This window comes from Triticum dicoccoides, chromosome 2A (genome assembly GCF_002162155.2).
Source record: "Triticum dicoccoides isolate Atlit2015 ecotype Zavitan chromosome 2A, WEW_v2.0, whole genome shotgun sequence".
NCBI classification, from domain to species: domain Eukaryota; kingdom Viridiplantae; phylum Streptophyta; class Magnoliopsida; order Poales; family Poaceae; genus Triticum; species Triticum dicoccoides.
Genome location: NC_041382.1, coordinates 137831165 through 137846122, shown reverse-complemented (window position 1 = coordinate 137846122; position 14958 = coordinate 137831165). Strand labels below are relative to the sequence as shown.

At 49.1% G+C, this 14958-nt stretch overlaps 1 protein-coding gene across 2 annotated transcripts; it reads left to right on the top strand.

Annotated features, from left to right (window-relative positions):
* Nucleotides 1-517: 517 nt before the first annotated feature.
* LOC119353830 (alpha/beta hydrolase domain-containing protein WAV2-like) lies at nucleotides 518-12317 on the top strand. Of its 2 annotated transcripts, none has more exons than XM_037620518.1 (8): nucleotides 518-894; nucleotides 2334-2369; nucleotides 2476-2554; nucleotides 8178-8232; nucleotides 8313-8429; nucleotides 10739-10903; nucleotides 11294-11549; nucleotides 11902-12317. In XM_037620518.1, the coding sequence occupies exons 1-8, from the start codon at nucleotides 657-659 to the stop codon at nucleotides 11943-11945; spliced, it is 990 nt and encodes a 329-aa protein (XP_037476415.1). In that variant the 5' UTR covers nucleotides 518-656; the 3' UTR covers nucleotides 11946-12317. The 2 variants fall into 2 exon arrangements, with proteins under 2 accessions (XP_037476415.1, XP_037476416.1); XM_037620519.1 differs by having other exon boundaries at nucleotides 657-894; nucleotides 11783-12317.
* Nucleotides 12318-14958: the final 2641 nt, after the last annotated feature.

Genomic DNA, 14958 nt, shown 5'->3' with positions numbered 1-14958 from the left:
CCGCCGTTAAACTGCTCCTCCGCGACCAGAAACGGTGGCCGGAAACGCCCAGCTGCTGTTGGAGGGGCTGCCGCGGCGAAGCGCTGCTATTTTTCCGGCGGGGAATGGCTATCTAGCGGTGAAGGGCGGCGGGCTGCGCCGGGATATAGCTAGTGATGGCCGAGGACGCGAGGGAGGGGGGTGGGAGGCGAGTCGGGAAAGAAAACCTTGACTTTTTCCCTGACGGTGTGGGCTAGCCACGTTTTTCTCTTGCGCCGGAGCCCCCAACTGCTCTCCAGTGCGCCGGGTTCGGCCTGTGACCGCCGGACGGAAAAAAAAGCCGAACCGGCGATTTTCGGCATTCTGGGGACGCGACTGGGGCATTTTTTTTCACGCCGGCGCCGAAAAATTGGCCTGAGGTGACCTGTTGGGGACGCGGCCGCGGATGCTGTGAGGCAGCTGTCCGTCCGGAGCTCATGGGGGTTTGAGTGGTCCAGCTATAGAGGCTGTGACGTGCCTAGACGCACAAGAGCTCTGGCTTGAAGCAGGCCTGGTCCCGTCCGACTAAACCCAAATCCCGACCCCGACCGACGACGCGAGTCAAAGAGCAGCGGCGACCGCGCCCATCACCACCACCACCCGCCTGACGGAGCCCTTCCCTCCCATCGGCGGCGGAGATGGTGGGGTGGCTCAAGGCGCTGGTGTACGGCGCAGGGGGCATGGCGGTGGTGGGCCTGGCGGCGCTGGTGGCGCTGCAGGAGCGCCTCGTCTACGTGCCCGTGCTCCCTGGCCTCCCCCGCGCTTACCCCATCAATCCCTCGCGCTTCCGCCTCATCTACGAGGACGTCTGGCTCCGCGCCGCCGACGGCGTGCGCCTCCACTCCTGGTTCCTCCGCCACTCTGCCACCTGCCGAGGCAAGGACCACCCAGTCCCCGATCCTCCCCAACCTCTCCCGGTTTGTTTGTTGGTTCCTCCCCCCGTGTCCAATGACTCGATCGGTACCAGGAAGTGTTCCGGTTATTGGAGCGTCAGTTGGTGGATCTCTTCGAGTCTGTACTCGAGGGATTGGTTTTGACCCGAATTGCGTGGCTAGATAGTGGCGTTGCTTCATCTCTTAGCTCCCTTGATCGGGACATGGGTCCGTGGATCTGGGTAGGGTTTACGGCGTTCACTTAAGAAATGCCCGATGTTTATGATTTTTGTGGCTAATAGGATTTGAACTTTACTGCCGCTGCCTGCATGGATATGTCATATGTTCTTAATTGATCTGTAGGGTTCCTTGGTTTTATTACACAGTTCTCTGTAGTTCGGTGTCTGGATTCAGGATTGATTGGCCGATCCAAGTTCCAGCTTCATTGTGATTTCTAGTCGGTACTCGCTGGTGTATGTGGTGCTTAGTATAGTATTTCTCTGATGTGCTATTTGTGTTCAATTGACCGTAGAGATGTTATGAACGTTCAACACACGGTAGGGTTAGATTCCACAATTTTTGTTTCCATACTTAGATTTTTATCGTGACGTGTTGCTTTCTTTGTCTCTATGTGGTTATATATTTGCATCGCATCACTATGTTTCATGGTTGTTGATTTGGTTTTCTACTGTATATCTCTATGGGTTAGTTTTAAAAGTTGTGCAAGTTTAGAAAGTATACCCAATAAGCTTTCTGACCATATATAAAGGCATGCATGATTACGTAAAAGTTCACGTGAACCATGATTTGGTTCAAAGCAGGAAGAGATGGGAAATATTTGCGGTGATCTGTGGACGAGAAATATGCAATTGCCACGTGTACGTTCAAAATACTTTGGCATGTCAACACATTTGTCTATTCCCTTCAAAACCGGCTCAGCGCTGCGTCGAACCTACTTTCTCCTAGTCACCTTCGCTTTTTATTCATTGGCCCCAGATGTGTAACTGGACCAGCTGGCCAACTATCTGCGAAATTAGAATTTGTATGCATGCGTTAGTTTCCTCTAGCTAGTTGTATCTACTACTCTAGCTGATCTTGTCTATGCATCAAATGAGATACACTTCTTCTTGTCTATATCTCGTTGGCCACATCATTTGCTGGTGTTTTTATTTGTTTTCAGGTTAGGAAGAGAAGTTACAGTCTTGATATTGTTCTATAACTAGGTGTTCATGATGCTTGATAATTATATGAGCACAAAAAGTTTCAAGAGAGCTTTTCACAAAACAAAAAAAGTCATATTCAGAGCTTCAGTCCTCTCCCATTTCCTACATCACTGATAGCATGAAATTGTTATAGCATATTCATGTTTAGGAACTATTGTGCTCAATCTTCAGTTTGTTCTCAACTTCACATTGTCTGTTTCATAGTGTTTTCCTGATGCAGGTCCGACCATTCTGTTCTTCCAGGAAAATGCCGGCAGTATCCTGAATTTCTTTTTATGGACATGAAAATTCATAAAATTGTATCTCATTGATGACAAATTGTGTTGAAGCTATACTCTGTTAAAATCCTTCACTCATTATAGATATTGCACATCGTTTGGAATGCGTTCGACTAATGATGCAGCGGCTACAGTGCAATGTGTTTATGCTTTCTTATAGAGGGTATGGTTCTCCACAGTGTAAACCAGTTATACTATCTTCGTTTCATTCTTCTTTCTTGAAGCTCTCAGTATCATATGTGATTCAAATGTCTTAACTTTCTTTCATTTATTAGTGAACCTGAACTTTGTTGGATAAGTCTGTGTACTAGGGTCTTTGTGGGGCTGCAGCACATGGTCCTTGTGGCAGTTAGGATAGAGTTCCTGACCATCAAGGACTGGCAGTTAGGATAGCATCTTAGACCAGCATCTTAGTAGCATCTCAGCATATGCTTGGCTGGCTAGCAGCCTATAAGTATGTATCCCCAACCCCTCAGGTGGGCATGGCATTGTGTGAGGAATAAACCAACGAAAATTGTCCCAACTCTCCTAGTGTCATCCACAACTATCAATGCTCAGGTTCAAAGGTCTAACAAGTGGTATCAGAGCCTCGTTATCTTGTACCCTGAGCATTTCCTGTGAGCAGCCCAAGTCGGTAGCAGCAGCTGCTCCGTCTGCCTCTGGTTACTTTCCTCCCTCCGGACTGTCGAGCAGCAGTTCGTCTTCAACAGCCTCCTCTTCACGCAACAGTCCCCCTGCAGCGAGCCATGTCTGCAGGTCGCTCTCAGCACACGGCTACCTCGAGCATGCGGCGCCGGCAGGAGGCCGAGCGCGCCGTGGCAGAGGAGCGTGAGCGAGCAGCTGTAGCAGCAGCTGCTGCGGCAGCAAGGGTGTCGAGGCTGGCTGCAGCGGAGTTGGCAGCAGCCAAAGCGGAGGTAGAAGCAGCCAGGGCGGAGTTAGAAGCAGTAGCAGCAGCGGATGCAGCACGTGAGGCTATGGCGGATGCCAAAGCACTCTGCGGCGGCTCTGGCAGCTCCAACAGCTCCGCACCTGCGGACGACGGCGCTGACGCAGACCGCGCCAAAGTGGCGCAAGAGCGGACGGCGCAGTGGGCAGCCGAGCACGCCCGCGCTCCAGGTGGAGGTGCGCACCGCGACGGCGGCTGCAACGACCAGGACCGCGGCCTCTACAAGGTCCGGACTGTGGTCAGGGATGTTGGTCCCAGTGCTGGGTGGCCTACCCTCACTAAAACCAACTACGTCGAGTGGGCCGGGATCATGAAGGTCAGGCTCGAGGTGCGGCGCATGTGGGAGGCAGTCCAGGACAGCAACGTCAACCACCAAGAGGACCGACGGGCGCTGGACGCCCTCATCGCCGCAGTCCCGCCCGAGATGCAGTTCTTGCTTTCCAGCAAGCGGACTGCCAAGGAAGCTTGGGACGCCATCGCCGCGGCACGCATCGGCAGCGACCGTGCTCGCAAGTCCACTCTGCAGGCACTTCGTAAGGAGTGGGAGAGCCTGGCTTTCAAGCCAGGTGAGGACGTTGATGACTTTGCTCTCCGTCTCAACACTCTGCTGCAGAAGTTGGTGAAGTTTGGTGATGCCACCTACACCGAGGAGAGAGCTGTCGAGAAGCTCTTTTGGTGCATCCCCGAGAAGTACAAGCAGATGGCTCGGTCGATCGAGTCCTTGCTGGACCTCTCCACGATGACAATCGAGGAGGCGATAGGTCGCCTCAAGGTCGTCGACACCGACGAGCCACAGCCTTCCTCGGGGCCCATCACCACCGGCGGGAAGCTGCTCCTAACTCGGGAGCCGTGGGATGCCAGCCTTGGTGACAGGAAGAAGGGGGAGCCTTCTTCCACGACGGGCGGCCGCAAGCGTGGCAAGTAGCGTAAGACGCGAAGAGGCCCCCCGGGCAGGGCACAAGGACGTGCCGAAGGGGATGCTCGCGGAGGCGCCAAGGACGGCGCCGCTGGCAAGCCCAAGCCGGCACAAGACAACAACTGCCACAACTGTGGCCGTTTTGGCCATTGGGCCAATGAGTGTCGGCAACCACGACAAGGCCAGGCTCACGTCGCATAGGTGAAGGAGGAGACGGCTCTGTTCATGGCGCATGCAAGCATTGAGCTATCTTCAGCGACACCAGTCGCAAAAGCTCTCATCCACCTCGACGAGCCAAAGGCACACGCTCTTCTCGGCGATGCCTCCGGGAAGGACAAGACTACAGGGTGGTGCCTCAACACCGGCGCCACCCACCACATGACCGGTCGAAGGGAATTCTTCGCCGAGCTCGATTCCGATGCGCGAGGCTCCGTCAAGTTTGGGGATGCCTCCGCTGTGGAAATTAAGGCGTCGGCTCCGTCATCTTCACCACCAAGACGGGAGAGCACCGGCTGCTCACCGGTGTCTACTACATCCCCGCGCTAAGGAACTCCATCATTAGCTTGGGACAGCTGGATGAGAACGGCTCACGCGTGCTGATTGAGCATGGGGTCCTACGCATCTGGGATCGCCAGGGTCGCCTTCTCGCCAAGGTACCCAGAGGTGGAAATCGACTCTACGTCCTTGATGTGCAGGTGGCACAACCGGTCTGTCTCGCTGTCCGTCGGGACGACGAGGCGTGGCAATGGCATGAGCGCTTTGGGCATCTTCACTTTGAGGCCCTGAAGCGTCTAAGTGCCAAGGAGATGGTACGAGGCCTGCCATGCCTCAACCATGTGGAGCAGTTCTGCGACATCTGCGTACTGACGAAGCAGAGACGACTCCCCTTTCCCCAACAAGCGAGTTTTCGGGCCAAGGAGAAGCTGGAGCTCGTGCACGGAGACTTGTGCGGCCCGGTGACGCCAGCCACACCAGGAGGTCGACGCTACTTCCTGCTGCTCGTCGACGATCTCTCTCGCTACATGTGGGTGATGATTCTCGGCAGCAAGGGAGAAGCGGCGGACGCCATCAGGCGCGCGCAGGCTGGTGTGGAGGCGGAGAGCGGCCGCAAATTGCGCGTGTTGCGCACTGACAACGGCGGCGAATTCACGGCGGCTGAATTCGCGCCGTACTACGCCGATGAGGGCATCCAGCGCCACTACTCCGCGCCGTACAACCCGCAGGAAAACGGAGTCGTCGAGCGGCGCAACCAGACGATTGTGGGGATGGCTCGGGCTCTCCTCAAGCAGCGAGGGATGCCGGCTGTTTTCTGGGGAGAGGCGGTGCTGACGGCTGTCTACATCCTCAACCGCTCGCCTACTAAGGCACTCGACGGCAGGACACCGTATGAGGCCTGGCATGGGCGGAAGCCGGCGGTTTCCCATTTGCGGGTCTTCGGCTGTCTTGCGTTCGCTAAGGAGCTTGGCCACATCGGCAAGCTCGACGACAGGAGCACTCCGGGAGTCTTCATCGGCTATGCGGAGGGCTCAAAGGCCTACCGCATCCTCGACCCAAAGACACAGCGTGTGTGCACGGCGCGAGACGTTGTGTTCAATGAAGGGCGAGGGTGGCAATGGGACAAGGCGGTGGACGACGGCGCAACGCCGATGTATGACGACTTCATTGTCGAGTACGCTCACTTCAAGGAAGCCGGGGGAGCAAGCAGCTCCTCTCCGCCGAGCACGTCTACCCCGGCCCCCAAAACTACATCGACTCCGGTGCCCGCTACGCCGGCGACACCACAACTGGCGATGCCGCATACTCCAGCCCCGGCGGTCACCACTCCGGGTTCGTCCTCATCAGCACCAGCTCACACAGAGCACAACCCGATGAAGTTCGCTTCCCCGCTCACTCACGACGAGGAGCGGGTCGACGCGTGGTATGGAGGCGAACAGCTGCGCTATCGCACGATGTATGATCTACTCGGCGACCAGCCGGTGCCGGGACTGATGCCACGTGACCTGGAGGCGCAGCTACAACTCGCGTGTGAGGACGCCAAACCACGGTCCTTTGCAGAGGCCGAGAGAGATGCGGCATGGCGCGCCGCGATGCAGTTGGAGATGGATGCGGTCGAGCAAAACCGCACCTGGGAGTTCGCTGACCTCCCCCGTGGTCATCGCGCAATCACCCTTAAGTGGGTGTTCAAGCTGAAGAGGGATGGAGCCGGCGCCATCATCAAGCACAAGGCTCGCCTGGTGGCCCGAGGCTTCTTGCAGCAGGAAGGAGTCGACTTCGACGACGCCTTCGCTCCCGTGGCACGGATGGAGTCCGTGCGACTTCTCCTTGCGCTGGCTGCCTAGGAGGGCTGGCGTGTCCATCACATGGATGTCAAGTCGGCATTCCTCAACGGTGACTTGAAGGAGGAAGTCTACGTGCATCAGCCACCGGGTTTCGCGATTCCCGGCCAGGAGGGCAAGGTACTCCGCCTGCGCAAGGCCCTCTATGGCCTACAGCAGGCACCTAGGGCGTGGAACGCCAAGCTGGACTCCACGCTAAAGAAGATGGGCTTCGAGCAAAGCCCGCATGAGGCCGCTGTCTACCGACGGGGCAGTGGAGGAAATGCCCTGCTGGTGGGCGTCTATGTTGACGACTTGGTGATCACCGGCACCAAAGATGCAGAGGTAGCGGCATTCAAGGAAGACATGAAGGCCACCTTCCAGATGAGTGATCTGGGGCTCCTCTCCTTCTATCTAGGGATTGAGGTGCACCAGGATCACTCCGGGATCGCGCTTCGACAGTCCGCCTACGCCAAGTGCATCATTGAGCTAGCTGGGCTCACCGGCTGCCATCCAGCTCTCACTCCGATGGAGGAGAGGCTGAAACTGAGCCGCGACAGCACGACGGAGGAAGTGGATGCTACGTAGTACCGACGCCTTGTGGGGAGCCTTCGCTACCTCACCCACACACGGCCGGACCTAGCATTCTTCGTCGGCTATGTCAGTCGGTTCATGGAGCGACCGACGTCAGAACACCAGCAGGCAGTGAAGAGGATCATCCGCTACATAGCAGGGACCCTCGACCACGGCCTCCACTACCCTAGGTGTCCGGGGGCAGCACACTTCGTCGGGTACAGCGACCACGCCGGCGACATCGACACCAGCAAGAGCACGAGCGGGATCCTCCTCTTCCTCGGCAAGTGTCTCGTGAGCTGGCAATCAGTCAAACAGCAGGTGGTGGCCCTGTCCAGCTGTGAGGCTGAGTACATAGCGGCCTCCACCGCCTGCACTCAGGCGCTTTGGCTCGCTCGACTGCTTGGTGATCTTCTCGTTCAAGACACCAGAACGGTGCAGCTCCTGGTGGACAGCAAGTCCGCCCTGGCCCTGGCAAAGAACCCCGTGTTCCATGAACGGAGCAAGCACATCCGGCTGAGGTATCACTTCATCCGCAGCTGTGTGGAAGAAGGGAGCATCGAGGCGAGCTACATCAACACCAAGGATCAGCTCGCAGACCTGCTCACCAAGCCTCTTGGGAGGGTCAAGTTCCTCGAGCTTTGCTCCAGGATCGGGATGATTTAACACTACCACAAGACGACGTACAAGACTTAGGGGGAGAATGTTGGATAAGTCTGTGTACTAGGGTCTTTGTGGGGCTGCAGCACATGGTCCTTGTGGCAGTTAGGATAGAGTTCCTGACCATCAAGGACTGGCAGTTAGGATAGCATCTTAGACCAGCATCTTAGACTAGCATCTTAGACTGGCATCTTAGTAGCATCTCAGCATATGCTTGGCTGGCTAGCAGCCTATAAGTATGTATCCCCAACCCCTCAGGTGGGCATGGCATTGTGTGAGGAATAAACCAACGAAAATTGTCCCAACTCTCCTAGTGTCATCCACAACTATCAATGCTCAGGTTCAAAGGTCTAACAAACTTTGATCATGTTTGTAGGTATGGTGAGAGCGAAGGTTATCCTTCTCAGAGTGGCATCACAAAAGATGCACAGGTTTGTTGTTTCCTGCATTTTGTTTTTGTTCTCACTTTTGTGGTTTTGTTTACTCTTCTTACAGTTCTCTCTTTTGTTAGGCCGCACTTGATCATCTACTTCAGAGGAAGGACATTGACACATCCAGGATAGTTATCTTCGGGAGATCTTTAGGAGGTGCTGTTGGAGCAGTTCTTGCAAAAAACAATCCTGACAAGGTACTCGTTGTAAACTGATTTGTCTATGCATTGCTGTAGAGAAGTGAGAATAGGTTCATTTGATCTCTCTGCCGTTGGATTTGTGATGGCAGTATCCTCCACTGCACTTCTATTTTCGAACAAATTTCATTGGATCAACATTCAAAACATGCATATGTTCATAAATTAGACTTAGATTTTCATGTAGTTATGATGTAGATTACCTTCTATTACAAGATTATTCTGCTATGGATCTTGCCAGAAGATTGTGAAGAATGTTAAGACTGTTACAGTATGCTGAAACTCAAGTGATGACACATGATCATGACCATTGCTGACAGCAATGGTCAGGTGGTTACAGTCTTGATCTATGCTGAAAATCAAATGATGTTAGTTTTTGTAAGGCAGCATATAGGAGAGAAATTTTTACTTGAAAAGAAAGAAAAAAACAGACCCAGATCTTTCTGTCTCCTTCCATCTAGATTGGCCAGAGCTCCATCTTTACCTAATAATAAAGGGGCTATTGCTTCTTACCACCGTAATTTTCGTCCGCTAAGTACGTTCCGAAATTTTGGTCCGTCCGTCATACTCTCCTTGGCTCGATCCTTTTTTATCTCGTACGACCTTGCTTCCGTACATCTTCGCTGGGCCTAGATCCTTCATCCATCGCTAGCTTAATTGGGCCTACAAAATTGCAGCGCTTCGCTGGGCCTGATCCTTCGTAGGTCACTCGCTTTACTGGGCCTACAATTTTTTTTTTTAAATAGTTGCTGCGGTGAGGTATTGATCCCTCGACCTCCCATCTAGCAGATTAGGTAGAGTCCAACTAATGTAGACTAGCAGGTGTGCATGACAAAGGTGTTCTTTCTATTAAATTGTACCAAATTGCCCCCTTAAAGCCAACCCCACTGATTTATATACGTCTCCTGTTACTTGGGTACCATCAACTCAATAAGCCGGCTCCGGAAGCTCTAAGCACAGGATGAGGAGACGATTTTCAGAATGAGTCCCAACTATAAAATCTAATGATCGAATGGAATTAACTTCCTCATGTGCTGATATGGTTACACGACCCAATGAGAGAAGAGGCTTATTAAAGGAGTAATGTTGTTAATACAATTAAACGGACGCATGTACCAATGGGAAAGAATGGAAGAGGCTTTAAGGAGTAGACGTTGTTACTAAAATAAAACGGATGCATGTACTATGTGCAAATGGGAAAGAAGAGAAGAGGCTTATTAAAGGAGGACCCTGTACTAAAATGGGAAGCAGACTTCATATTTAATAAAGATCTGTGGCCTGTGCATAAAGCAAAATCGCGCTAGATCGAGTGAGCAGTGTCCGACCGATCGAGTAAGTAGTATTGGTAAAAATAAGAGAAGGAAAAAAAGTATCTTCATACTTATTCAGATTTTGCTGAATCATCTCTGAAGTGTGTTCATAAATCTGGCTAATTCCCAACATAGAATTTTTTTCTGCAATTTCTGCTTTGGAAATAAATTCAACTTTGCATGCTTACATGGAGCTAGATTCCTGATAAACAAGTGTTTTGGCACATTATATCAAAACGGAACTGCTAGTGATTGAGTTCCATATGTATTGTTTCCCAATCGGAACATATTTCAGAACCTAATTGGAGAAGTGTCTCTGATGTCAGATTTCGGTCTGAATCATGACAAAAAACAAACTCAAAATGATTAGGAGGAACTATCACGATGCATTACAGGTCTGTACCATGCTAGGGAATCTGTGATATACAAGTAAAACAGATGCCGATGAGAAGGTGATCTCTAACGAAAAATTAGCCCGCTCATCATGGACAGAAGACATTGATAATTAGTTCACAAATCTGAAAAATAATTTACCACTCAAACAACTTTGCAACTAACAAAAAAATATTAAAAGTACTCACAAGTACCAACCACATTTCTTGAAAAAACATATATTTTCACATATAAAACCTTCCTACCAATCTCCTTCCAAAGACCTAGGTCATAGTAGCACTTCTCCTCCAGGATCATATTTATCTATTTTCTACCTGCTGCAACACACGGGCCCTTTTGCTAGTAACTTAAATACCCCAAAACAGCTTCCAGACCTCGTTCGCCCATTAAAGGAAATTACGTCCAACCAACACTTCACTTTTGTGATCAACCTAGGACACCTTAATAAAGCAGGCTCTTAGATTTTACTGTTGTGAACTCAGTCATGTGGTTAGGGCAACATGAGTTAGGTCATATTTTGGTAAGCTAATAACATCTATAGAAGTGTGTTAAGCTTTGGCCTTTGCAATTGATAATGATCTTGCTAGATGTTGTTCTTTGTTGCAGGTGTCTGCTCTAATATTGGAAAATACTTTTACATCTATATTGGATATGGCTGGTATCATGCTGCCCTTCTTAAGATGGTTCATAGGCGGTAGTTCTGCCAAAGGCCCAAAACTTCTTAACTGCGTTGTTCGCTCTCCATGGAGTACACTTGATGTTGTTGCAGAGGTGAGTTTTGGGGGTTGGTTTAAATCAACATTTTATACGCTGTTGTTTTCATGCTTGGTTCCGTACTCTTATTTTTAATCTTTGGAAAAAAAATATAGTGTTGATCTGTTTTTGATTCAAACAGTTTGTTTTTACTCCTTTGGACTTTGTATTCAAAGATTACACCAAAATGAAACCTATACTATTTGTTAAGCTGTAAGGTTTCAAATCTGTATTTATACTATTCTGCTGTTCTCAGATCTTTATTTTAGTCCGCCTCATCGGAAATAATCATAATCTGTTAAGCCGTAAGGTTTCAAATCTATTTATGCCATTCTGCAGTTCTCAGATCTTTATTTTAGCTCCATGGTTTGTGTTATCCGTTGCCTGAGTTTTGGCATGTCAATGCAGGTCAAACAGCCCATTCTCTTTCTTTCTGGATTGCAAGATGAACTGGTTCCCCCTTCACACATGAGGATGCTGTATGACAAAGCTGTTGAACATAACAGGAATTGTAGGTTTGTTGATTTTCTCAATGGTATGCATATGGATACCTGGATTTCTGGAGGGGACCGCTACTGGAGGACAATCGAATTGTTTCTGGACCAATATTCCCCAGAAGTACAGAGTTCTGATGCCAGCTGCACAAGTGAAATTGCTGATGATGGTAAGTAGTACTCCATGGGAATATTGTTCTATCATGTTTTTCCTTATACTTGCATGGATACATTATGTTGCCATATTTGTGTATTTAACTACATAGTGTAGTTTTACTAATGTTAATGGCAATACTGAATGGTGAATACAATCATTTGTATCTTGGAATCTGGTTCATGATGTTGACTACAAATGTGCGATTTATGTTAGCTTGCCTCTGATAAATTGAATCTCTCTTTCTAGATAAAGCTGCATAATAATTGGAACATCTAGAGCAGCCTGCTGTTTTCCACCAGTTTTTCTGATGTTGATGCAATTCCGGTCTTTGATGGATTGAAGATCATTTCAAACAATTAATTCAGGTGGTTGTTCTGCTCCATTCCACCTGAAGAAGCCAAAGCTGTGAATATATTTTGAGGTTGTTCTCCATCCTGTGATGCTGCTGCATATGTGTATGGAATGACACATATATATTTCTGAGCCTGGCTCGGCCTTCAACTCCCGAGTTTCTGTACAATGGCTTCATTCAAGTATTTGCAATTTATTGGAACTAGTACCGAATGTTAGAAAATCTGGCCTTGGTGTATGACGGTTCAGTATAGGGTAATCTTGTTGGCTCGACCATTTCGTTCTGTTATTATGACTGTTGCTACCAATATGTTTTTTTTTTTTGCACCTGCTGTGCAAAAACCTGCAGCTTTCCTTAGAAGCTGTGCATTGTGCAAGGCAATGTCTTTGTTTCTGAAACTGCTTCCACCCAGGGCTTCTTTGGTTTAAAGGATTGTCGAATGAAAATTTCGGAGGATTGCAGTCCTTCAAGAATATTTCCTATATTGCTTGCAGTGCCATGACAGTACAAAACCAAAGTTTAGCAAATATTTCCTACATTGCTTGCAGTGCCATGACAACAAAACCAAAGTTTAGCATAGCAAAATATGTAACTACACAACATATGCAACAACGCAATAATATCAGAAAACACCCTAATAAACTACCTTTTCCGAGTTATAAAGCAAAGCGGTGGGGTGGCTTGCCTTGCTCAAAGTGACTGTCAAAGTATTCCGGATCGATCTTCAAAACCTAGAACAGTTCCTTCTTGAAATAATTATAAAAGCATACATAAGTAATCACATAAAGCATATATATCTACCTACCCTATCTAGGCAGATCACAAAAATGTAAACAAAATACTACTGGACAGAGGACCTCAAATGAAAAACATTGAAAAATAATCAACTCATTTAAACTTAAAATGAGCGTGATATCACTGATTAAAGTTTGGTCAACATATATGAATTTCTTTGAAATAGGGAAACACAGAAGGCACCCACGTCAAAGGCGTATTTGTGGGACAGTGGCGGAGCTAGCATTAGATTGCATGTAGGGCTAAGCTTGCTTGAGAGATGCACTCTAATAATTTTATATATTTTGTGGGAAGGAATTGCAAAGGCTATTGTTATTAGGCCTAGGGCTATAGCCCCAACGGTCCTAGGCCTGTCTCGGCCACTCAATGGGTGAGTCCGCTTGTGTGTCCTCGCCAGAGAGCGGTGCGGTGGCGCTCACCAGCGAGGGGCATCACCAGACAGAAATGGACCATGCATGAGGATGGAGTGCTCGATGGTGAGTCAAACGTTGTGCGGGACACACCGCAGGGGGTACTTGGCGGTGATGGTACCATTGTACTCCCTCTGTTTTTTTAGTCCGCATATAAGGTTTAGTCAAAGTCAAGCTTTGTAGAGTTTGACTAACTTTATATTAAAAAGTATAAACATTCACAATATGAAATTAATATTATCAAATGTATCATGAAACGTATTTTCATACTATATAGTTTTAGTATTGTAGGTGTTCATATTTTTTTATATAAATTTGGTCAAACTTTGTGCAGTTTGATTTTGACCAAATCTTATATGCAGAGTAAAAAGAAACGGAGGGAGTATCTGACGGTGGCAATGAGGGGAAGTGGGATGGTTCGCTCGCTCCACTCCTGCAATCACCACGAAAGCTTTGCACATGAGCTTGAGCGAGTCAAGGGGAGCTCAGGGGTATATGACGGATCAATGGGGCTGCAGTGAACGATGGTGGAGCTCCTGGCCCGAGCTAAGGAAGGATTGAATTGCAGAAAGCCATCACATTGAGCCTAGGGTTGCAGAAAAGACTCTTCTACGTTTTTGTGCCAGAAAACACTGATTTCACGCCTAATCATTTGCAGAAAACACCAAACCTTCTATTGGGGCATTTTAAGCACTATTATGACAGGTGGGGCCCGATTTTAGGGACGTGGCATCACGGCCGCGAGCTCACGCCGTCTAACGATGCTACAGTGGGAACAGACGCGCCGTCTCGATCAAAACGGCACGGGTCCCTTATCCACTTCATTCTCCCCCTTTCACCACTCCTCTCCTCTGTCTCTCTTTCTCCCCGTGCTCCATGGTGACGGCGAGCCCTGACGACGGCGGTGGAGTGGATGCCGCCGGCGGGGGAGTGGATGGAGGCTGCAGCGGAAGGTTGCTTCGCAGCGGCGAATCGAACGAAGTGGAGGAGGTGTGCGGCAGCTCAAACCCCCCGAAGAGGAGAGCACCGTCGCCGTCGCTTGAGTACCGCGCCGCCGGCGCTTTTGCCCGTGCTGTGCATGCTACTCCGACGGGTAGCCATCAATGGGCTTCTGCATTTGGCGGCGTTGAGTAAGTTCTCCCCCTCCTTCTAGGTTAGGGATCAATTTCTAGGGTTAGGGTTAGGGATCAACTTCTCATAGTTCAATAGTTAGTCTTCGATTTGAATGAATTGTAGGTCAATATTGTTTGTAGTCTAACCTCTGATATGTAACCTATCAGTTAGATGAATTTGCTCCTGTGTATGAAGTTAACTGAATTTTCTCAATGTACACAAGTTTTTCAGTTGACTGAATATTGTTTAGTGTCAATAGTTTGTAAAGGCCCAGAATTTGCTCCTGTGTATGAAGCGTCTGAAGTTAACTGGATTAGGGTAGTGTATGAAGTTAAATGGATTTGCTTCACTGTATGACATTAACTGAATATTGTTTAGTGTCAATAGTTAACTGAATTCTATTAGCATATGAAGTTAACTGGATTAGGGTAGTGTATGAAGTTAAATGGATTTGCTTCACTGTATGAACTTAACTGAATTTTTTAGTGTTCAAAAGATTTTAGTTAACTGAATATGTGTCAGTTTCACCTACTAATTTGTAATATTTCAGTTAAGTCATCGATATATCGACAAGATGAGGCTCAAGGTGAACCCTAGGGTCAAATCATCGATATATCGACAAGATGAGGCTCAAGGTGACACCCTAGGGTCAAATCATCGATATATCGACAAGATGAGGCTCAAGGTCAACCCTAGGGTCAAATCATCGATATATCGACAAGATGAGGCTCAAGGTGACACCCTAGGGTCAA

Excerpts from the sequence above, each read along its gene's own strand:
- LOC119353830 (XM_037620518.1), top strand. The coding sequence starts at position 657 with ATGGTGGGGTGGCTCAAGGCGCTGGTGTACGGCGCAGGGGGCATGGCG. Across the intron at positions 8,233-8,312 it reads GCATCACAAAAGATGCACAG|GCCGCACTTGATCATCTACT; the intron begins GTTTGTTGTTTC and ends CTCTTTTGTTAG. Across the intron at positions 10,904-11,293 it reads CACTTGATGTTGTTGCAGAG|GTCAAACAGCCCATTCTCTT; the intron begins GTGAGTTTTGGG and ends ATGTCAATGCAG.